This window comes from Muscardinus avellanarius (genome assembly GCF_963383645.1).
Source record: "Muscardinus avellanarius genome assembly, chromosome: 11".
NCBI lineage: Eukaryota > Metazoa > Chordata > Mammalia > Rodentia > Gliridae > Muscardinus > Muscardinus avellanarius.
Window position 1 is genome coordinate 61,026,787 of NC_137797.1, and position 26,430 is coordinate 61,053,216.

Sequence of the window (26,430 nt, forward strand, 5' to 3'; positions counted from 1 at the left end):
TATAAAGGTAATCTTTATCATTATAAATATGAACATAAGTTATCTGACCAAAAGATTAATTCTGAATGGTTTTTCACCATCTCTGCCATCTATACTAATTATATAAAGGTATGGCTTTTGTAGGTATGCCAATTCCAAGTTAATATAGGTAATGGACTATAACAAATAGATTCTGATCTCTTAAGAGTATTATTTAAATTTTTTGTGGTACTGGGGTTCCTGGAAGCCCTTTTACCTCCAGGCTACACTCCCAGACCTATTTTATACTTTTTTATATTTGGAAACAGGGTCTCTTAAGCCAGCGCGGCTGGCTTTGCACCTGCGCGATCCTCCTGTCTCTGCCTCCCAAGCTCAGGGATTACAAGCGTTCGCCACCACGCCTGGCTATTTTAAATTTTTGACTCATTTTTATACAAGAAAAACAGGATCTGTTCTGGATAATAAAGTCACATTTTTGAGAGTTTTTTTTTTCTAATACTGGGGATTGAACCAAGGGATATTCTACCTCTGAACTACACTCACAGTCCTATTTTTTTATTATTTTGAAACAGAGTCTCACTGAGTTGCAAAGGGCCTCACTAAGTAGCTGACACTGTCCACAAATCACGATCCTCTTGTCCGAACCACCCAAATGCTAGGATTATGAGTGTGCGCCACCACACCTGACTAAAATATACTTAAAAACACAAAACTACTGATGTGGATAAAGTTTCTGAAAATGATGTCACTAATTATCAACCTGATTTAAGATTTTAAGTTTTTTAAGTCCAGCTCCTGAAACAAACAAGTATGAAATTTTAGAAATAACCTAATAAAACCTAAAATTAGCTTCTCCAAAGTCTTTCACGGAATTAGTATTATGCAAAGCACACTATTCACTGCAAAGAAAGTCTCAGTTAATGGCCACTTAACTGATGCTTTTTGCTTTTCTTGAGGAGATGTATACTTACCAGCAATAGGAGGGCCAAGAAGAACAGGACCACACTCAACAATTGTGACAAGTCCCACTGCACTGGAAAACCTTGGAGCACCGACGAGGTCCATGAGGGTTTCAAAGAGGACGCTGCTGACACTCCCAAATCCATAGCCAAAGAATATAGCATAGACCACCAGGCTTGTGTAATCCTGTGCCAGAGGGCACAAGAGATGGCACACTCCCGTGAACATGACTGCGAAACTGAAGAAGTACTGGATTCGGGGGCGGATAAGTTTGGAGTTTGCTATCAGTCCTCCCAAAGGTCGAGCGAACATATCAACAAACGCCATAACTGACAGCAAGAAAGCTGCGGAATACTCATCTATCCCCCGGTCTTTAGCATATGGGGCCAAGAAAATAATAGGGGCGAAAAACCCTAGAAACATGATGACATTTCCAGATAGGTAGATCAGGAACCCTCTATGCTTAAAAAGGGAGAAATCTAAATATTTATTAATTTTTTCCGAGGTTGATTTCTTCGAATGGGCTTTCTCTACACCCGAACGATCTGCTTTTATGCCAATCTTATTTTTAGATGGAGAAGTTCTTTGTTTGGGATGAAGGGGTCTCATGAGAGACCCAGCCACACAGGCATTTAAAAGTATACCTCCTAAAATCAGGAAGCTTCCCTTCCAGCCATAAGTATTGAAAAGGAACTGATTGAAAGGGGCCAGAGTACTTAAGAAAACAGGACTTCCTGCCATGGCCAATCCATTTGCTATAGGTCGCTTCTTATAGAAGTATTTGCCAATTATTGTCAAAGCTGGTTGCAGGTTGAAGGCTAAGCCTAAACCTAAAACAAACAAGACAAAAGGGGAAAATGAAGACAAAAACATTAGGCTATTCACAGAATAAATTACTCCTCAAATGTACATTCAGGTGGGTAAGGCAGAACTAAAAGTGCAGTAGCAGGTAGTAATTTTTGAGGATTATAAAATATAGTTGTACAAAACTAAAAATGGGCTCTCATAGCTAGACACTTGATATGACTGTTTCCTATTTCTTCAACTTAAAGCATAGAAATAAAATCAAGAATTTCTACCCACATATGAAAATCGTAGAATAAGTTGAGACAAGGACAAAATTACTAGTTCTTTAAGTCATTGAATTTCAACCATGAATTAATCTTTCCCCCTTAATATATTGATATGCAAATACACAGAATAGATTTCTTCCTGCTGAACAAGAGTGAAATTTAAAAAATAGAATACTTTCTTTTTAGAGTTGAAGAAATATGAACAGATTTAAATGGTTATAATATGTAACAATCTTTCATCTCCCTGCAGATATTTCTTTCAAAACTATGCAAATAATAAAAGTGGTACTTTTATGCCCTTTATTTCAAGCTTCATGTTTCAAATTGTATAGATGCACATGTGATAACTAGAAAGATTATATTTACTTGAAATATAATTTTATTCCAAAGACTAAAACTAATTGCTTCTATGAGCCAAAGTTCCCATTGTCCAGGGAATTCCTTGGTGTTACTGACTACTGCCTTTGAGAAAAGAATGACCTCTTATACTCTACCTAGGCAGTATTGAACAATAGTAATGAATAAGGTACTTTGAAAAGTACACAGAGTCAAATTATATAAACTCCCTCATTTCCCCATTAGCCTAAACATCATTCTATATTATTTTAGTGAATCGTTAGATAGAAAAGATTTTTATAATTGTAAGCCATAGAATTTTTTCATTTACTGTGTGCCAGCATGAAACAGTATTGCAGAGTGATTAAGTATTCAAGCTCGGGAGCTTATAGGTCTAAATAGAAATACCGACTATACCTTTTTAACAAAGATTTTCTATTAGTACAAGGATCTAAAAGCTGAGGAAGAAACAATGAAAATGCTTTGGAGAATAACAGAACAGCATGACTTATGAGTCTGCCTCGGCCATACTTTTGAGACATACACAATAAATGTATTAGATCCAACTTAACAAATAATAAAACTGACCAGCCTATGGCAAATTAGCTTGTAAGTGGAAAAACCTAAACTAAAACCCAATTATTGTGATCCAGAGTTCCTTTATCTTATGTTATCCCTCTACCCTGCCCCATTATGTGTCCTGAAATTTTTTCCTCCAGATGTTATCCCAAGTTTTTATGAGGACAAACTGGCAGCAGTTTCCCATTCTGACATGGTAAACAGATGCAAGACTTGAAATCAATAGATCCAAATCTGGCCTACCTACTTTACCATGTTGTACTCTAACTGCAAAAACTCTTAGACTTCTCAGCTTTCATTTACTTGAAAACAGAAAAAAAAAGCTTTTGCCATAATCAAGTTCTAGAGATCTTAGGTTATTATATAAATGACATTCATTTCAAAGCTAGAGCTGGTCTGCTTTCAGAAAGCAAAGTCAGAAACAAAGCTGGGTGATGATGACTTAAGGTAAATCTCTCACAGGTGAAAACAGTGGTCGATGCTAGAAGGACCAAAGCCTACAAGACCCAAAGGAATAAAATGATAAATTAGAATAACAATAATGCTATTGATATTGCTGTCACAGGAATATCAAAATAATCTTTTCTCTACCACATTTACTAGCTTGACTTCTATGAACAAATGCAAAAGAGTCAAAAATCTCTGCACAAAGTAGAGATGATTTTCTGCATCCTGACAATGCTTCGATGTGGGGTTTGCAAGTAAAATATCAGAAAGTGCTGGGCATAGTGGGGTACACTTGTAATTCCAGTACTTGGGAGGCTGAGACAGGAGAATCGGAGGTTCGCATCCAGTCTCAGCTACTTAGGAGGCCCTCCAAAACTTCGAGAGACCCCGTTTCAAAATAAAGAATTAAAAAATAGGGCTGAGGGTGTAGACCAGAGGTAGAATGCCCCTTGGTTCCATTCCCAGCACTAAAAAATAAATAAATAAATGAGTTAATTAATTAAAATGAAGTATTAAAAAGAGTTTTGCCATGTCAAAAAAGGCAAAGAGAAGTGGATAGGTTGTAAAGAGAAAGCTTTACTTCACTATTACTTAGCCTTTAATACATTTATTTTTTCTCAAATATATCACTCAAGTGATACATGAGTATAAATTTAGACTGATCTCAAGTCACTATAATGAAGGAGAACTATGTTTACTTTTTATTTGTAGGCAAGAAGGAAAAATTCGGTCTCATGAATATATCAAACTCCAATTTTTCTTAAAACTTTGAATATAAACTTTTTAATATAATTTGTTGTTCAGTTAGATAAAATAGTTATTTCCAAATATGCAACTTCAGGTCAGTTTGAGTCAACAGATATTCTGCATGAGACACATTGATAATCTAAGTGACAATATGTCATTTAATATGTTTGTGTCGTAGTGTTGCGGGATAGTACCTCAAATGAGCTTTTTAAACAGGATTATTTGAGTAAGAGAAAGACCAAAGACCAGACAAGGATAAAGAGCTCTACCAGTAATCAGAACACAGACAACAGTGATTTCATTGTTGACATTATATCAGCGCATCCAGAAAATATCTGTTTGACACCATTTCTAACATATTATCAGCAGTAAGTAAAAAACTTTAAATAGAAACAAGAACAAAATATAAGTTTTTAAAAATTAAAACATTTATTTATATCAGAATATGTCTGTGTTCACATTATCATATCAACTGCCTGAAGAGTAAAAAATGAAGAAGTAAAAACAAATAATGTCACTTTCGTTTTGAATATATATTTAACATATGTATCACACAACTTATGTGGTAACTTTTTTCATGTCTTGGATTGTTTGGCCATTTCAAATCTTATATTTAAATGAACTGAATAAGAATACTTTAGAATAGCATGGTCAAAAAGTAAATTCAAAGAAAACAATAAAAATTGCCTGTTGTTCATCCTTTTTGCAGAACTTTGCAAATAATAGAAGGGTTGAGAGAATAAGCTAAAAACAAACTTTGGCTTACCTCCAATGAAGCCCACTGTGACATAAAGCTCTACTACGCTGGAACTGAAGGAGGCCAAGACCATTCCCAGACAACACAGTAAGCCTCCTATCATCACCACTGGCCGGCTGCCATATTTATTCACCAACACACTGGAGATAGGACCTGAAGTAGACAAAAGATTAAGAAATATTCTGTTGAGAGGCCATTTATTTATCTTTAATATTTTCTCATTTTGAAAGTTGAGAAAACATATTTTAATGATTAAAGGAAAATATTAGTTCACCCAGAATATGACAAGGACTTCAGTACTTCACAAATAGTCCATTAGACTTTATGTTTTGGTTTTTGAGACAGGGTTCTCACTTTGCTGTGCAGGCAGTGTTCTGGGTTAGAAGTGTTTAACTATAGTTTCTAATGATCATAGCCATTCAGATTTTGATGGAAAAGTTTTCTATAGAAAATAGCTAAAATGCCTAAACTATCTTTAAAATGCATATAGATTATGTTACAGAAATATAAGGAATATATAAATTAATAATCTGTTAAAATTTTGCTTTCTAGAATAATGGATGTATGTATTTATACATATATATTTTGCTAAATAGAACTAAAATATTTTTATTATATTCAACTGTGTTTTATCTGGTATCATATTTCATTGTTTCTAAGAGACCAATTGTTTTCACATCATATTATTTTGAAATAAGGATGTTTTAAGATTGGTGGCTTCATCTAATCTCTGTTTATCAGATGACAGTCATAGAGAGTATGGAGCTATCCTGGCCAATGTATACTTGAATTTGGTTATTATTTTCTGAGACTTGAACAGACCATGCTTCAGTACTCACATTTCAGTCAATCACTTTAAGGAGCATTTAAAAAAGAAATATGAAAATGAATCTTAAAGGCCTGAAAGGTCCACTATAGTCACATGCTGGTAAGGCTATGAAAATAAGAGCATCAAAATTTACAAAGTGGGTTCAACAGTTTAAATAAAATTGCCAGAGAAAATGGTGGGTCTCTCTATTAGGTTAGGTGCCTTTCAGCAAAGAGAACAATTTATATGTGAAACAAGAACACTGAGGACTGATGAATTGGAAGACCTTTTAGTAATGGCTTACACAATTTATTTAGCATGTGTTCTCTGGTGTGTGTGTGTGTGTGTGTGTGTGTGTATAAAATATTTCAAAGTGATTAAAAGCATGAAAACAACCTATATTATAATATGTTTCACTGAGTCTACAAAGTATTTTTAGTATATCATACTTGGCATATCATATATTTTTATATTATCTTGGTATATCACAAAATAATAGTGCAACTTAACTGAGCTTATCTTAGATTCAGTGAAAGCATAATATTTTATAGACATGTCAATGTGTAAATGACTTGCTTTGACATTTTCTTCTTAAAGTTATGCTTCATCTGAGACTTGGGACACTGTTTCAAAGGAAAGAATACCCAATTAGTTCAAAATTTTCAGTCTAAATTTAGTCTAGAAAAAATGATTTTTTAGCTGATATAATAACTTGAAATCATTGTCCAGTACTATTGTACTGCATTTGAAAATTTCTACATGAATATTATTTAAGACACTTGAGATTCAGTCACCAATATGCCTATAATATTTCCTGTAAACATATTATTATGTTTATTCTTTAAATATAATTTTGAAATTAAATATCAGTGCCTAGTGTCACTTAGTATTATACTACAATAGCTTCTGAAAGGATATTAAGAATAACATGTAATTTTAGGAAGAGATAAGTTAAAATAGAATACAATAATTTTTGAGATTATATTCTTAAATATTGTATTGCAAAATAAAATGTTATAAGATTATATGAAGCCAGGCGTGGTGGCGCATGCTTGTAATCCCAGCATTTGGGAGGCTGAGACCAGAGGATCACGGTTCGCAGTCTCAGCTATTTAGTGAGGCCCTGTGTAACTCAGTGAGACCCGGTTCCAAAATAAAGAATAAAAAATAGGGCAGAGGGTGTAGTTCCAAGGTTGAATGCCCTTGGGTTCCATCCCCAGACCCGAAAAAAAAAAAAAAAAAGATTATATGAAAGACAGCTCTACAAAACAATAGGATGAGGAAAAAATATTTTAAAACTGTACAAGATAAGTGAAAAGAAAAGCATTCTGTCCCTGAAAAATCTGACAAGAAAAGGTATGCACATATATTACATATCTGCATGTTATATTATATACATATATAACTAACAGCTATACATATATAGATCTGATAAGAAAATTTATATATATATATATATATATATATGATTTAGGAAATGGGTGTCTTAATTAAAAAGCACATAGCCAAATTCAAATCATTTTTGTGTGTAAGAAAGAATCAGAATGAATTGATCAGCTTCAATCAATTATTGAATTTAGGTGTGAAGTTTTATAGTATTCTATACCTGTTACTTTTCTCAAAATTACTTAACCAATTCGAGTCAATTTGAGATCAATTAAATGCAAATTTCTTATGCCTCTAGTATAAAGCCAGTTGAATCAATACCAAAGACAAAATGGTAAATAAAACATAAATATAATTGTGGTCTAGAAGAGTAAATAATATAATTTTACAAACTATTATGAAAGCGATGCTATTACATTCAGAATGAATTCAAAGGCATCTATCAATTATTTGAACTGATGAAATGATGTAGTTTCATTATTTATATTATGCATTCCATTTTCTATGTGGTGAATGAATGATGAGCAAATGAACAAATGGGCTAATTCATTACTATATTTTATTAATATTTTTCCCAAATTACATACATTTAAATTTGAGCCTAGGCTAGGAAACAAAATTTAATTTGTAATGTATTGTAAATAATTATATCATGAATTAGAATAAACATATCAAGGCTCCTTTCCTCATTATTGTGATTAATTAAAAGCAGCCACAAAATAAATCAGAGGTTTTGGCTTTATTATGTTTTTTTTAGGAGAGGTTTCTATAACTTCTATGAGGCAGTTAAAATCCAATGAGAGTTCTAATTTTAATACTTATTTTTTAATTATCTACATTAGCTAAATTATACCCTACAAGTATATATTTTACATAATTCATTTGTAATCCTTTTCCAGCAAAATCTGTGTATTTTATGTCTATTTAGAAATAAATAAAACATCATTAACAGTTAATGCTTATAAAATGCCACAAATATTTCTATTTTGTCATAGTTGTGAATAAAATTTAAAGTATGATGTAGAATAAACTAACATTTTTGCCCAAATTCCCTAGGTACTTAATATTATCCTGAGGAACTATCTGACATTAAACGTAAAATGCATCATCATCCAAAACCCTTCTTCATCCTACTAGAAGTCTGGTTTGTTATATGAATGAGAAAGTAGAAGATTCAAGAAAAGAATAAATTCCCAACTTATATGATTTTTGTTAAGCATGAGCTAGCGTCACAGGGGTCCTTTTTGATGAGCCTTAGTCCTAATTATGTTCTGAGCTCATTCATTCATTTATTTAATTAAACTATTCTGGAAGTTTTTACTTAGCATGTGTGTTTTAAATAATTGTGATTTTTAATCATGAGCTATATCAATACAGAGAGTTATGTCTGAACTCATACTCAAATACAATGAAAGCAGTATTCTCCAAAGTTCTCTCTCTCTCTCTCTCTCTCTCTCTCTCTCTCTCTCTCTCTCTCTCTCTCTCTCCCTCCCTCCCTCCCTCCCTCCCTCCCTCCCTCCCTCCCTTTCTCCCTCCCTTCCTCCCTCCCTCCCTCCTTTCCCCCTCTTACTTTCTCATGCACACACACACACACACACACACACACACACACACACACACAGGCCCACACACACAAACTCAAAACACAAAGGTATACAAGAACAATAATGTCATATTTCCAAAAACATTCACTAAAATATCAAACTGTATTGAAATCAGAAGTGGAGTTTCATGAAATTATAAAGGATGACCTCATTAGACAGTTCAGTGAGAATAACAATACTATCACCCATATATCAGCTAAGCCTTTGTCTTCTGAAAGATACCAACAATTGTTTATGGTTGTGACTGCATAGCACTTAACAGAGAAATGCTTATTCTGGCAATAGAGACTTTTGTGGATTCTTATAAATTGCAGACAGTTTGCCCTTTCTCCGCATTATTGCTGCACTTGGGAACATACACACCACCAACAACAAATATTTTCTATTTATCTTATGCATCTTGTTTATGCATTCTATTCTAAGCTTTTTGAAAGTAGTTGTCATATATTATTAGTAGTAATCAAAAATTGTTGAGCAATACTCTTTACAGACAATATAATAAGAATTGTACATACATTATCACAAATATCTTTCATGGAAACCCTATGCCACAATTGTTTACTTAAATCTATTTAAGAGTTGACAGACTTAGGTGCAAAAGTGTTCAAATAACTTATTCAAGGTCATATCAATATTAAGTGGTAAAGTATAAACATGAGCCCAGGGTCATCTGAATACAAAACTCCATTTCAACTACTGTGCAGAAAAGATTTAGCATAGCAGGGCAAAAATAGCTATCCTTAGAAAGGCTTGATGACCAGGTTGGCTCTTGGATTTCAGGACCATTCCTACTATTCTCTAATTAGAGGGGCTAATTGTGCCCACACTGAGGACCAGTATGCAAAGAATATGGTCTGTGATCACCTCTCTTTCATGTATGATGCTACAGTTTTCCTCCTGGACGTCTGTAATTTTGGTACATGCTAGGCACAGAATAGAGTTGTGACCAGCTCACTAATAAAATCCTTAGGCATTGTGTCTCTAATTAGCTTCCTGGTAGACAGCACTTCATATACACTGTCACAATTGGTTCCAGACAAAATTTAACCCAGCTAATGTGACTTCAATGAAAGGGGACTATGATCAGAGTCCGTCCCTAGTTTTCTCTAGATTTCTGCTCATGTGCTTTTCCTTTGCTGATTTCATTTTGTATCCTTTCATCATAATAAAACAGAGTCATGAGAAAGAGCTAGCTGAAGCCTATGAATCTATTTGGCAAAACTTTGAAGTTGAAATTGGTTGTAGGAACGATGCACAAAACTACCATGCTATATTTTTCCTGTGACTAAGTTTGAGAGTTCCGTGTATAAACATATATTTTTGGTGACATATCTTAAAATGTAATATATATATATCCTATTTTGTATATTGTTATTCTGTTTTGTAATCACAAATGCAAAGTGCTTGTTTTATTTCTTCTTTATATTTCAAGCATACATGATGAATTCTATGAGAAAAATTTAAAGTGTGATGTAATGAACATTTCATAAAATATATTCGATCAGTCTAAAACCATGAATTGAAATTGACTATCAATTGGAGCTATATAAAATTTTTATGCATAGCATAAACACTAACAGAAGAAATGATAAAGTACAATAATTTATTTTTCATTTGCTTTATTTCAAATTTATATATGTGGTATCCTGTCAAATCAAATGACTAAAATCACTAGTATAGGACTGGGAGAAAAGTTGTTTGCAATTATAGAAATATGTCTGTTTACTACCATAATATTTTCTTTATGAAGAAGGAAAAATTTGAAAGGAACATATTTGAAAGATTTTTCAGACACTTTTTTGAATTAGGAAACTTAAATATTTTAATTTGGAAAGATGAGATTTTCTTTGCTTTTTTTTTTTGTTGTTGTTGTTGTTGCCTGAGATTTATTCTGCAGTGAATCTGGGACTGCAAATCTATCCCTTCTTCTCCATGTGATCTTACATTTTAGGTCAATGAAAAACATGAAGGATATAATTATGAACCAGCTATTGCATTTGCTTTTACAAAGATGGGGATAAAACGTACACAGTAAATTATCTTTGGTTAGCATATTCCTCAATGACAATTGCATCAGTTTGTTTACTAGGGCTTGTCCAGTTTGACAAGATTATATATTTATATTCAGATGATGACACCGGCAGTGTATTGCTCAACATTCAAGCGCCTAAGATGACATGCAAAGGCTATGAATGAGTGGTTTGGATGGTGGTAGAAATCAGGGAAGGGGATGAGCATGCTAGGTGTACTTGGTACATAATAGGAACTAAAGATACTGGAAGATGAGATGGTCTATAACTCTTGTTTGCATTTGCCATTCTCTCTGGAATGTTCGTGTGTGTGTGTGTGTGTGTGTGTGTGTGTGTGTGTATGTGAATACATATACATACATACATACATATTCATATGTGACTCTCATATTCAGGTCTCTGAAGACATAGCAAATGCTCAGAGAGATCACTTGCTTACCATCACAACAGATGAAGCAACCAAGCTTCAATGATATATTGTAACTTTAAATATATTTAAGATATCTATTAATCTGTAGCTCATTTTTCATACTTTCAATATTAAATGTTTTTTTTTCCTTTACAAAGCTCAATGCTTGTGCTGTCATTGGTCTGGTTGTAAGATTTTTTTTCTATTTTGCTTTAGTGAAAAAATAGTTCTTTTTTTGGTTTATCATCTTTTCCTCTCTGTATAAATTCTATCTCTATATTCATTTGGCCACTTAAAGATGGGTAATCATACTATTTGTATGAGAGATGAGGAAAGTAGACAAGTTGATATCTAATCAAAACCTCTTACCTGAAACCAAAAAATTTGAAAGTGACCATTTTAATTTTCTAATACCAAGTACTTCCTGTGTTTATAGGCTACAGTATTTTCTCTTAAGGAAAACATATTCACTTCTGTATGCCTTTAATGATTAAATACTATAGCATTGCTTCTTGAGGTCTCACTATCCTTAAATCTTTATGTATAACTCACATTTAAGCTGGGCATGGTGAGGCACATCTATAGCCCAGTTGAAAGGCAGAGACTGGAGGATCACAGGTTCGAAACCTCAGAAATTTAGCAAGATTTTATTTTAAAAATTTTAAAAGGCTGAGAATGTGGCTTAAAGGTAGAATGTCCTTGAGTTCTACCTCCATTATCCCATCCCCTGAAAAAGTAATATTTAATTTTTACAACTTCTGTAAGAGTTGGTACTATTACATCATTTCCATTTCATACCCAAGGAAGCTGAGGTGCAAAGTAACTCCTTTGAAAGATTGTTCAAGCACTCTGCTGGCACAGTGGTTAAGTTGTAATAACGCTTCATAACTACACTTCTTTGAACTGTAATTTTTTCCTAGCAGAAATGATGAAATCTATTATGTACATGATGCTCCTTAAAAAAATTACATTACAAAATATTTATTCATTGCATTTGCTGCTCTTTGCAATAATTTTTAAGAAGATGGAAAATGAGACTTTGTTGCAGAAACTATTAGTTGCTGCTACACAAGAGTCAAGACCCTTTCCTTCTTCCTAACTGAATCCTGTTTGTATTTTACACCTGCCTCTTCTGTAAGGCCTCAGGATAACCTGGGAGGTGAATAATATGTACTATAAGCCAGTCATGATGCCTTGACCTTATTACTAGACACTACTTTGAGTGTGACTATTATGGGAGAATTTATATAAGTCTTCTGAGAGCTATGATTCCCTCAAACTTAAAAGCAAGTGAATGCCTCTGGATGTCTTCATGAGAGTGTGTTAAATGCCACAGACCTCTGCTTTCTGAGTAGGTTTTGAATTGTCATATGATGTCAACATTTACCCTAGCAAAAAGGTTTTTATTTGTTTTTTTTTTTTTTTTTTTTTTTTTTGCAGTACTGTGATCCCAAGTCCTATTCTTTATTTTTGAAACAGGGTCTCACTAAGTTTGAAAGGCCTCACTAAGCAGCTGAGGTTGGCTGTGAAGCTGTCATACTCCCTTCTCAGTCAACCAAGTACTAGGATTACAAGCATATGCCACCATGCCAGCTAACAAACAGGTTTTAAAGAAGATATTTAATTTGCTGAGTCCTTTTCCTTCTTATGTAAATTATATATAAAACAAAGAACAATTTCAAGTTAAATGTCATTTTTAAAATGTATATATGATCTGCATTCACCTTAATTCTTCTCTCTCAATGTGTGTTGAATTTTGTGAACAGTAGTTTTGAACAAATAAATATTTTTAACTGAAGTCACAAGGTCCACCTATCCTGACATCACTAACATTATATTGTGTAGTATTTGACTTCGTATCCAGTGAAGGTATGTGCTTATGTATAGATGTATGTTGAATACAAGGGGCATAGTACCAAAAACATTTTCTAGCATTCCTGTGTTCCTTTTGCGTAATTTCTAGGATTCTCTGAAGTACTACCAGGTATAAACAATTAGTATTGTCTACTCATTCCAGGAAATATATGTCATAACTTAGAGAAACAATACTTGATTTCTAAACTAATGTTGCCTTGGATAATGCTCTTGGCTATTGACTAGGCAATGTTTTTTCTGTTTCCTCATTTAAAAGATTAAAAATTATATATACTTAAGGAATACAGTGTGACATTGTGATGTACATCTACATACTGAAGTGATTAATATAGTCACACTAATCAAGATATCTGTTTTTTCACATAATTATTATTTTTGTGTGTGTGAGGTTACCAATATCTACACTTTTAGAAAATATCAAGTATACAATATAGTATTATTAAATATAGTATTCATGTTATGTCCTAGGTCTCTAGAAATTATTGATCATATAGAACTGCTACTTTGTGCCCTTTGACTAACATCTACCCATTCCCTACACAAACACTACTCTCTCCTCTACCACCATTCTATTTTCCTTTTTTATTAATATAACATTTCTAATAGATATGACTTTTAAGTGAGGTAATGCATTATTTTTCTTCTTGGGTGTGGCTTACTTAACTTTGTATAATGATTTTGAAGGTCATTCATGTTGTTGCAAATGGCAGAATGTACTTTTTTTTTTAAGTCTGAGTAATAGTCCATATACTTCAATTTCACCTAGGTCTTTCCCTCCTGTCTCCTCTTTGCAACAACACACTTTCCACTGTGCAGATGTGCTCAAACAATTAAACTCTATTGAGGTGACAGTACATCTTGGTTAACTAGGAGAGTCAAACATGAGTGTCTCATTCCTTTCTCCAGTGAATGATTCAGGGCTATAGCCCTAGGGCAACCACAAAAATATGAGTAGAAGTCTGCCAATGATTTTTGGGAAGTTTCCCCTTTTTGAAAAAGACATTCAAGAACATCACTAGATGTTTTCTTCTACATATCCACTGCCTTGTACTACAGCAGCCCTCTTGTGACCATGAAGAGAGCTGGCCAGGAGAGAAACATAAGACAGAGCTCAAGGGCATCGCAGTGAAGCACACCTGTAGACACAGTGATACCAATCTATGCTCATGCTATCTCTAAACTTCTTGTTATGTGAAGTCATGTGTTTACTTAGTCTTCAAAAATGCAATGAGTGTTTAAGCTGAAAAATATCCCAGGAAATAAACCTGGAGTGAAATGTTATTATTTCTTAAATGTTTCTTCAACATTATGGTACAATAAAAAACATATTTGTAATTACTAAAAATCATTAAAAAATTATTCAATCAGATGTTTAACTAAGAAACTATTGTTCAATTTTAATTTGAAATTGAATATTTTGTTCAATAGCCTGTTTTCCAAGGTTCCTGAAAGAAGTGCCAGTCTTGAAAATATTGCATTGCATACATTCATAAATCAAATAACTACTCTTTAATAAGAGTCTGTTGGTATTCTGAATTTTATATGAGCTTAAATAAAATATATGACAATACTTAGATATGTCATTATGCTCAGCTTATATTTAACATTTTCATAACAAACTATACATATATATACTATTAGTCAATACATTTTATGAAAGGTTATGGTCTCTGAAGTCTAATTTTAATTAATTGTGAGAGAATTTATATAACACACATATAATGTGTATATATACATGTATACACACACACACACACACACACCACACACACACACACACACACACAAATTGTCCTAACTAATGTAACATTGCTACTGAGGATTGCAGGATGGATGTTAGTCTCAAAAACTTAGCAAGGTTCTGTTTCAAAATAAAAAATATAAAGGGCTGATCATGTAGCTCAGAAGTAGACTACTCTAGGTTCAATTCCTAGTATAAAACAATGCTAAAAAATTATAATAAGGCATTTATATCTTATGATACCATCTAGAACTTCAGTAAGCAGATTCAGCTATATTAGTGTTCAGAAAACAAATCTAAAAAGAAAAATAAATGAATGAATAAAGCCTATCATTTAACAAAGAAATAATGTATAATATTCATATATTTCTAAATGAGAAATCAGTAAGTTCCAAACAACACCATAGACTACTCATGAAAATAGTTTGTACATTCTAGATCAGTAGAAAGAAGAGTGTCTTTTTGAGCACCAGATGCGACTTTCAGGTTGTAGGCTGCCAACTGCATTTGAAGAAAAGAGCAAAGTATTTGCAATATTTCAACTTATTAAAGATTAAAGTTATCCTATACAGAATATAGGGGGAACATTAAAAGTAAAAAAAAAATAACTGTAAGTGTCAGCAAATGTAGACTGAAAATAAAATCATTTGGGAGTATATTTATATCATACACAAAGAGGAAAACCATTAGAAAAATACAAAGAAAGCTTAAGATCATTAAAATAGAAGGTAAGTGTGGATTCTTAGGAAGGAGAATAAATGGAAACCTCAGAGAAGAGTTAACACAGAGTGGAGAGAATCTTCTCAGCTGGGCTCAGGAAGCATAGTCTAGAGGGAGAGAGAGAAGAAGGAAAGTGTGTAGTATTTGAAATGTCTCACGGGTATGAGAGTCAAATCTCTGGTAAAAAAAAAATTAAGCTTTTTCTTGGGAGAAAAAATAGATAAAGAGTGCCAGTGTCTCTAAGCACTAATAGATGCAGATGGGAGGGGAGATTAAATAAATCTGTTAAATGTGGTAGAAAGAACAAAGATGTTAAAAAAGAAGTTGAGTCTGGGAAATAAATATGCATCATATAGATTTTTTTAGTTTTGCAACAATCATAAAATCTAGGAACAAGTTAAATATAAGACTTGTTACAAACCTAAAATAGGAAGCTATGATTGATACAAGTCAGTAAATTCATCCTTATAAGCTAAATTCATATGTCTGTAGGTCAAATGCATCCACAATCTTTTTCAAGACATTTTAAAAATGGCTAATAAAATGTTAGTAAACAACATAAAAAGTATATGTGATATTGTGTGCTTATAAGTGTTTATTGAGAGTAGTACTAATGAATATTTATTTATAATTCTATTGGTCCCTTTGAATTTCTATTTTTGTTCTAGCTTCTACATATGAGAGAAAACATATGACCCTTGACTTTCTGAAAGTAGCTGATAAGAATATTCTCTATTTATATTCATTTTCCTGCATATAACACAATTTTATACTTCTTTTTGGCTGAGTAAAATTTTACTGTGTATATACCACAGTTTTGTCATCTATTCACCTATTGATGGATACCTACATTGGTTCCATAATTTGGCTATTGTGAGCTGTGAAGCTATAAACATGAGTATGAACGTATCACTATAGTGTTCTGACTTCAATTGTTTTGTAAATATATTGAGGAATGGTAAAATGGATCATATGGTGTTTCCATTCTTATCCTTTTGAGGAAACTCCATCAACAAAAATATGGGGTATGTACACAATGAAATTTTAGTCAGCCATAAAGAAGAACAAAATTATGTCATTTGCAAGAAAATGGATGGAACTGGAGAACATTATGCTAAGTGAGATTAGTCAGTCACAAAAAGTGAAACGTCAGATGTTCTCAATATGCAGAAGCTAGGGTGAAAATCAAACATAAGAGGGACTCCAGAAAAAAAAAAAAGGAAGAATCTTAGATGAGTAAAGAAGGTAACCTAAGTGAGGGGGATGAAAGAGGGAAGGGAAACAGCCTAATGGACATTGTGTACCTTCCAAACATATCAAAGTCACTTGCTCATCTGAACATGAAAGGGAGGGAGGGAGGAGGGAATAGGATGGAAACTGAGAAAGGGCTAAATGGGTGATGTGCACATGATGCATCTACCATCCTATGCCTCATGAAGATGTATGATTATAATGCTCCGATAAATTTTTAAAAATGTTATGCAGTGGATGACTGGTTTCTCATTTCATATGAAGAAAATATACTTAAGACCCTGAAGGTAGAAAGAGATAACTGAATTCTATTCCTAGATGCTTTTTAATTACTAATTATGGCAAAAAAAAATTAAAAACCTAAAACATTCCATCCCAAGTCCTCATATGAACACTATGTAGTCTTCTGACTTTCTCTCTTATTCTTGTTATGGGAGGGGGTAAGGAGTAATGCAAGCTTTATATATTGGGTACTTGGGGTCGTGTGTGTGTGTGTGTGTGTGTGTGTGTGTGTGTGTGTGTGTGTGTGTGTTAAAAGGGATTGAACCCAGTGCTTTCTATCTCTGAGCTACATCTCACATTTCAGTTTAATTTTTTTATTTTGAAACAGGGTCTCACTAAATTGCTGAGATTGTCTTTGAACCTGCGATTCTTCCGTCTTAGCCTCCCAAGTACTGGGATTACTGGCATGCACTACCATGACCAGCTTGGGGTATTTTTCTCAGAAATCATATACATTGTAGTGTGGGTACCAAAATGGTGGTAAATTTTGATTACTGAGTTCATTTCTTGCACCATAACTTTATAACAAAAATGCTTTTCTCTTGCAGAGAAGTCTGATAAGAACAAAGTGAACAGGATATTGATAAACATTATCATTGTTAGATATGATTGCCTTAGAATGTAAATTAATACTTTTCAGCAAGTCTTTTTGCTCATTCCTATTAATGTATTATTATTCGAAAAGAGCATCTGTGAACAGTGCAAATAATTCAGATCAATAAAATTTATTCTTCTAATTTTAATGGAAATCTTTTCTAGGATTCCAAGGTTTTAGTATTAAACTCATGAATACAAGTTTGCATGACCTTATTTATTTTATTTTATTTTTTTGGTGGTACTGGGGTTTCTGGAAACCCTTCTACCTCCAAGCTACACTCCCAGACACCTATTTTTATATTTTTATTTGGAAACAGGGTCTCTTAAGCCAGCAGGGCTGGCTTCAAACCTGCGCGATCCTCCTGTCTCTGCCTCCCAAGCACGGGGATTACAAGCGTGCGCCACCACGCCCGGCTACATGACCTTATTTAAAATCAGTTTGTTTTATGCTCTCAGTAAAAGAAGCTCTTTTAATAAAATTATATAATATTTACTCTAATTACTATCTTAATTTGATCTTGTAAAGCTTAGTATTTATAGTTCCTTGTAAAAAAGATAAAACACAAAGATAGTTGCTGGAGCAGTCACATTTTAGCGGCATGTACTTTCCTTTCTAATTAAATTTATAAAAGAGGTTGATAATACATTGAAAAGTGAAGTATTTTAGGACATTTATATCTAATTTTTAAAATACAATTATATATAATTAGGAAAGTAATATTGCACCTTTAATCATATCCTTACTTGACAAATATAATCTTAGCTGCATACCATGCTGAATAACTTCCAAATAAATATTAGAATTAGATTGATATCATTTTAATTTTCACTAAGCTTTTACTAGGTACACTTTATAATTTATTTTTCATTGTTTTTACAGTAATTCTCAAATGCATTTAAAATGTTTATTTGAACTTAAAAATCAATTCAGACATTTTCTCTCTGAAAATTAAATGTGAAATTGTTGATTAGTTTGAAAATGGGAATTGGTTTGGATAATTAAGTTAGAGGGCCTTCTTTTCAAATACATTGAATAAGCAAAGCCTGATCTCTAAGGTTTTCACAAATATATATTAAAGCACATGTGGGGAAATTTTTTAATCTTAAATGCTTTATTGACAAAAGTTTGTCTTCTCAAACTGACATAACCAAATACCATAGGCTGTGTGATATAAGTAACAGAAATCTATTTCTAACAGTTCTGGAAGCTGGAAAGTTAAAACTCAAGGTGTCAATGAGACAGATTTTATTTTAAGTCCTCTCTATGTGTGGATAACTAACAGACCAGGGCCCCACCCTTTTAACCTTAATTACTTCCATAGAGTCCCCACTACCAAGTAGACCTATTTAGGGGTTAGGGATAAAACATTAATTGGGGGGACACTAATATTCATTCCATAAAAACAAAAGTTTATTTTTAAATTCTTTATTTATGAGCATATTGGATTAAAAACTTGCCTGTAAATGATTTTTTAAAAAGTATAGCCGGGACTGGTGGCTAGCGCTGTATTCTCAGAATTTGGGAGGATGAGGCAGAAGGATCTGGATTCGGCGACAGGCTCAGCTACTACTTAGTGAGGCCATTTACAATTCAGTGAGACCCTGTTTAAAAAAAAAATAGTGCTGAGCTGTCTCTCGGGGATAGAATGCCCCTGGGTTCCATCCTCAGTTCCACACACACATACACACACACACACACACACACACACACACACACAAAAAAAAAGTAGTATAGTTGTTCATTATTTGTTTAAGGTTTTTTTTAATGTGTGTGTGTGTGTGTGTGTGTGTGTGTGTGTGTGTGTGTGTGTGTGTGTGATACTGGGTATGGAACCAAGGAATACTGCACCTCTAATCTACACCCCCAGCCTTATTTTTTTAGTCTCTTTATTTTTGAAACTGGTCCCACTGAGTTGCAAAGGGCTTCTCTAAGTAGCTGAGGCTGTCCAGGAACCGTAATCCTCTGGTCTCTGCCTCCAAATGTTGAAATTACAAGCTTGAGCCACCAAGCCAGGCCATTTGGTAAGTTTTGATAAATTTCTCATAAATTGAGACATGTATTCACTGAAAATAATACTTTTATAAATGAAATAAGTCTGTGCTTTTTCACAAAACTAAAGGAAGACTAAATTAAATTGTCTGTTAACAGATCATTATAAATAATTTCTGAAAATAAATCATTATATGAGTTTTGATGATTTAAAAGATCTATTATTGTTATAGCCAAATGTTTTTCATTGTCATCTACTTTTTTTTTTTTTTGTGAACAAGTTGCTTAGCACCTACCTTTAACAAAGACTAAAACTTTTACTGTTTACCTAGCATAAGGAATAATCATCTATGGACACAGAAAAAAACAAAAACATTCATCTCACTAGAGAAACCTTTGCAGTCAATGCTTACATTTTTGTAAATTATCTTACTTGATTAAACTTGCTATAACAATATTATAAAATTCAACTAGAATAATTCTTTAAACATGTAGTGCCTACAAGGCCAGATATTTTTAATAAAGTAGATACATATGCAGTGCTTTTGCAAAGAAAGTCAAAGGGGATTAAAAATACTTAATATGATAAAAATAAGCAATAATGTAGCTTATTGTAGATATAATGGAAATATAGGTTTAAGTAAGGACCAAATGAAAATTTTCTATTTTATTGTTCCAAAATCATTCATTCACTTAAATTTTTCTGTAGCTTATTTTTAAATCAATGATAGCATCAAATCATTATAATACTAAAATCATATTGTTATTTAAAAAGAAATCATTATTTCTATTCTTTTTCAAACATTTATAGTAGAAAGACAATTAAAAAAAGATCTCATTAGATATATTTTAATTCTGGAAATGCTTCTTTTATGATAAGTATGTCTCTAATGGAAAATTTGCAATGTCAGTGGCTAAATTTTAGACATGAAAATAATACATAAGCAATGACCTAGCTTCTCAAAATTTTACAAGAAATTTCATTCAATTCACAATGTGTCATAATTATATAATAGTACAATAAAATATAATTATAAATTTATCTTCATATATTGTATTTGAGTACTCGAGCTAGAATAAAACAACTTAGTTTTCATAGTGAGTTCCAAGAATGTGTATAAAAATAAGGGTTTCTTACACACCTCTTACCTTCTGGCATAATAGCAGGTTAAGGCCAGAACAACACTGAATTAAGAAATAGACAACTTACAAAAAGAAGTAGATTGGAAAAAACCTCTCTATTTGTTTACCATGAGTCATATTATATTAGAGAATAATTCAGCTGAGGCTTAAGTATACAAAATTCCCATAGAGCGGTCACCTGGTGAAGGCATAAAGAAAGACAAAAGCCCCTTAAGAAAATAGAACACAAATGGTAAAGTCAATGACAACCTTGTAAAACTCTATCTCCTACTCATTCCTCACATAAAATGACCACCATCAGCACTTCTCTTTCAGTAAATATCAGAACTATGCCCAGGCACTATGAATATGGGGTGGATTTATGTTTAAAGTCTCCATACCATGGGACCAAACAGATACACATATGAAGATCAACATGTGAAAGTCGATGCCCTGGCAAGAGTTTCCTCAGTCATTTTTCTTTTTTTTATTTTATTGAACATAAATGGTATACATTTAAACTATACTTGGTGCCCTCTCCCCCCCACCCCCGTCTCTATTTTCCCTTCCCCCCTCCCACCAATGATTGTCCAGGGTAACCATGTCATATTAATAATTTTACACTTATTCGGATGTAGACCCTCATTAATCAAGTTCATTCTTCCTCCTCCCCTATCTTTCCATTCAAGCTTTGCTGGTATTTCCCCTCCACTACCTGGAGTACCACTGATATCCTCTACGTTCCCTAGTTTGGGCATATTAGAGGGAACATATGTACCTTCTCCTTCTATGCTTGGCTGATTTCACTTAACATAATGCTCTCACCATTTCCAAGAAATAATGCCCAGTGTATCAGACATTTACTTTTTGTTTCATAGCAGGAATGCATATTATTCACTTGAAATAGTTACTATTTAATGTAAAATGTTAAATGTTCATTGACACATGGATGTACTCATGGTATGTTTAGAGAGCAATGTGGACTACGGATGAAGGCATATTCTAAGATTGTTATGGGTACTAAAATTGTATGCATAGATTCTAAGGTTGCCAAGTTAAAGATTTTAGTTTTCTACAGTCTTTCTATAAAATAGATTATTAGAATGAAAAATAAAAAATTTAATGAGATTCCATATGTTTCATTACAAATAATAAAACCTTTATATAATTTTAAGTAGTAAATTTAACGACCCAAATAGTTAAAGAGTTAAAAACTTGTTGTTAGACATTGACAAGACACAAATGCTTCTAATACTCAAAAAAAATACATATCTACCTAGTATGTAACAATGAATAGCTCTGTGTGCTATGCAAACAAAAGTAAAATACATTTTGCAGTAACCCTTTTAATTAAGTATGGTATTGTCAAGATATATGTGAGGTGTTTTTAATAGGATTAAATACTGAAAGTATTTAAGGACTATTTGTTTAAAACCTACAGTTGATTTAATATTTAACGGGAGAATCCACATACCTTATCCAATATTTAATTGATGATAATGAAACCATTAACCAATAATCTCCTTTTTGTACATGTCTTATTATATCCCAATGTACCTTTACTATTAAATTAGAGCAGCTTATCTATATATAGGATAATGCACGTTTATGGATCCCAGACAACATAGAGGTATATTCACATGATCATAGGTTTGATAAAATTTGAAAAGATCTTTCATATTTTTTTCTCAAGTGATTTCTTCCAAATAGTACACTCTCCAGAGGTGACAAAATCTAGACTAACTCCTGGAAATGCCAATACTTTCCAGTTGTAGTCCAAATAAGTCTCAAATTGAGATGGTTTTAGCTTCACAAAACCTGGGTCTGCATTGTTTTGTTTATGGAATAGCAATGTCATAATACTTGTTAGCCACTAACACCTATAATTTTTAGACTAATGTAATCCAAAAAAAAGGAAAAATTCCACAGTGCTCACAAGAACTTGTTCAATTTCTCTACGGCCACTGAGAACACAGCCATCTACTTCTGATTTACATACAAATCTCATTAGAAAACCATAACGGTTAGATATTTTTGCATGTGTGTGATACTAGGGGTGGAAACCAGGGGCTTTTATACCTCTGGACTATATTCACAGACCTGTTTTTTTTTATATACTTTATTTGGGAACAGAGTCTCACTAAGTTGCTGAGAGCCTCACTCAGTAGCTGAGGCTGGCTTTGAACCTGTGCAATCCTCCTGTCTCAGCCTCCCAAGGCTGGGATTACAAGCGTACGCCACCATGCCTGGGTAATGGTTAGATTTAAAATGTCAAGCTAATATTAGTTACTAGCAAAATGTAAGGAATAAAAATTTGAGTTTATAAAAACTGACCTAATTTAATTCTGTTGACAGGACACAATTACAATTTACAAACTTCTTCTCTAAACACACTACTGCATTGTTCTTTCTCAAAGGCAAAGAAAGTATTCTAAAAATATTTCCCCTGAATTTATCCCACAAAATAGTTCCCATTGTTTTTCTTAAAAGCTAAAGGATTTATCTAGCTTTTATCCTTGTAAAATTGATCATAAATAAATTTATTTTAAGAATGTAGACCAAGAACTATTTATAAAATATAATGCATCATATTAATGCAGATTTATATTATAAAGTCAAATTTTACTAAATCTCCAAAATCATCAGAATTTTCTACTCTAACTAGAATGCTGGTAGAGATAATATAAGCATTTTTAAAATTTTATTGGCACAATGTAATTACAGACCACAGTGAGATTCACAGTGATTATATATAACATATCTTGGTGTGTTTCTCTCTGAACTCCACCCTGATAGCCTCCTCTCATCTCTCTCCATACATGAGAGTGAGTGAGACTGGTAGCAATAACTTCATGTATGAAAACAGCATTTTTGGTCTCCTTGCTTTCTTAAGCCTTTCTCATCACTTTCATGAAGTTCCCTCCCACACACATCTAGTTTTTCTCTAGCTTCCAAAATTATTTATATTCATTAATGAAACAGGGACCTTTTTTGGAGTATAAATAATTTTTCTTAGGCATCATAAATAAACAGTGGATCATAAATGAAAAGTCATTTGCAGTCTAAAAGCAAACTATAAAACTAAAATTAGCTGGGAAATAATCTAAAAAATAAAAACTTCAAAAAGAGATATACATTACCATGATTATTTGTATGCCTAACTTTTGTCAAGAAATTTTAAGAATAATGAACATAAATATGAAGTAAATTTTGTTTAGTGAATAGGATTTCTAGTACTATTTTAATGACATGAATATTTCTAATAACTTCATATGAAGAATGGAACTTGGAAGACAGGTAGGAAAGGAAAAAGGAAGGTACAAAGAAAAAAGATTGATTGGTTTTAACTACCATTCAAGGTATTTTCATAACAGCTGTAAGATATTTGCTTAGTTTTAGGATTTAGAAGAAGGATAAAAGTTTTATCTTATACTCTGGTTGCCAAATTAGAATATTCATGGTTACCAATGATCAGAGTAGAAAAATAAATGTCCAGGCTCATAGTATACAGAAACCATTCCTTAAATACATAAAAAGAAATCCATCCAGAAGAGTCATGATAGAGACTGATTATTGACCCACTATATTTCCCATGCCAAAGTATATAATTGAGATGAGAGTCTTGTTATTTAAAAACGTAAACAAACCCTGAAAAGAAAAAAATAATGCCAGGCATGGTGGCGCAGGCTTGTAATCCCCACTCTTGGGAGGCGGAGACAGGAGGATCGCGCTGGTTCAGAGCCAGCCTCGCTGGCCTAAGAGACCCTGTTTCTAAATAAAAAATATAAAAAAAATAGGTCTGGGAGTGTAGCCCGGAGGTAGAAGGGCTTCCAGGAACCCCAGTACGAAAGAAAGAAAGAAAGAGAAAGAAAGAAAGAAAGAAAGAAAGAAAGAAAGAAAGAAAGAAAGAAAGAAGGAAAGAAAGGAAGAAAGGAAAATACACTCATTAAAATAAATGTTATCCTAAAGCTATCTGACAAATTAAGATGTGTTTATTTCTCAAAAGTTGAAATGCAACAATCAGTTAACTGAGAATTACAGACCTATCTGAAAATAGAGAGGCACAGAGTTGTGCATCTGGTACTGCAACAATAATGGGTGATTCCCACAGTTAAGAAGTATGTTGAAGTGGTAAGATCTGGAAACACTCCTGTGAGTGAACAGTGTTTACATATGTAGAGTAAAAGGATGTGTACTCTCCTGAACTTCCCTCTCCCTCTGTTAATCTTCTCTCCTTCGCTTTTCTTCCACTTTTTTCTGGAAATAAGAGGTATTTGTGCTTTTTGCCTCCTTCCCTTAAGTTTATCTTTGCTGCCCCTCCACCCCTGTGAAATGAAAATCTTTATGATCTTGGCTATCCTGATATACTGATCTTAAACTACCTTGGTATATTTGTTTGTACCACTGATGTTCTTAATAAATCAACTGGTTTACTATAATTGCCAAGGCTAAGACACCAGGAAAAATTGATCTAATAGGACATTTGACCAGCAACCCAAAGCTGGCCTTCTTGAGCCACTCTCTAGTGGCTCCAGTGAATTGACAATGTTCAGGAGTCTTCACCATAAAAGACTGAGGCATCCTTTTGAGGTTTCACTTGTGGAGAGAGCATACTGTCTGGGACCCATTTTTCTGACCAGGACTCCAGAGAGGAGGCTATTGCTGGGAAGTCCCAGCTTTCTCTGGATATTGCAGTTTCTTCTGATCTGCTGTTATACATAATTCTCTTTCTTGAAATTGCATTATTGTGTGCTTTTAATTGCTAATGTTAACACCATATTGGGTACAGGTAAATTCCCTGGTGTGTGTTTGTGAGTGTGTGTGTGTGTGTGTGTGTGTGTGCGTGTGTGTGTTTTGTGGTGCTGGGGATGGAATCCAGAGGCTTTCTACCTTTGGACTACACTCCCAGACCCATTTTATATTTTATTTGGAAACGGGGTCTCACTAAGTTACTGAGAGCCTCACTAAGTAGCTGAGGCTGGCTTTGAACCTGTGCGATCCTCCTGTCTCAGCCTTCCAAGTAGTGGGATTACAAGCATGCACCACCCACCACCAGGCCCAGTGGGATGTGTTGCTTTAATATTAATGATTTTATATTTTGAAGTAGAATTTCATTGTATTTTGATTATTTTATCATACTAAATCATCTTACTTTTTTATTGCATAAGAATGGTTTAATATTTTTGCCCACAAATCAGAACCCACTTGTCAAAACAACATATTCTTTTCAAACATGCAATATGTACATAGAGGCAGGACAATCATTTCATATTCTGTTGGGTATATTTATTTTTCCTTTCTACCTGCCTTATTTCTTGAATCAAAATGATCATTTTATTGTATCTATATTAAATTCATATTAAATTAATATCCTGTAATAATTATACTATCTATTTTGAGATTCCAGTCTTTGTGAGTATAATTTGTTGTTGGTTTAATTTAAACCAAAACTCTAAACTTAATTCAAAAAATTCTAATCTTCCTTAAGAAAATGACATGTGAGAAAACACAACATCCCCCAAACAATAAAACAATTCTTTAGTATAAATTCTAACTATAAATTATATATACTTTCAATTTTTCTAAAATCATTTTAAAATTTTATTGTTCTAAAAATACCTAACATATACTTTCTTAAAGTTTTAAGTGTATCATACAATATTTTAAAATTAAATTGAATTCACCAGGTGTGGTGGTACATGCTTGCAATCCCTGAGAACTTGGAGGTGGAGACAGG

General features: G+C 33.1%; 1 protein-coding gene across 1 annotated transcript in view; it reads right to left on the bottom strand.

Moving 5' to 3' along the window:
• The window catches only part of SLC16A7 (solute carrier family 16 member 7), a gene marked incomplete at both ends in the record, with an annotated part of 100,726 nt that overhangs the window by 35,293 nt on the left and 39,003 nt on the right, over positions 1-26,430 (bottom strand). Inside the window, 2 exons of the mRNA XM_080704838.1 lie at positions 951-1,769; positions 4,888-5,031. Of these exons, the coding sequence (XP_080560964.1) occupies positions 951-1,769; positions 4,888-5,031 (963 nt within the window). The remainder of the gene's footprint in view (positions 1-950; positions 1,770-4,887; positions 5,032-26,430) is intronic.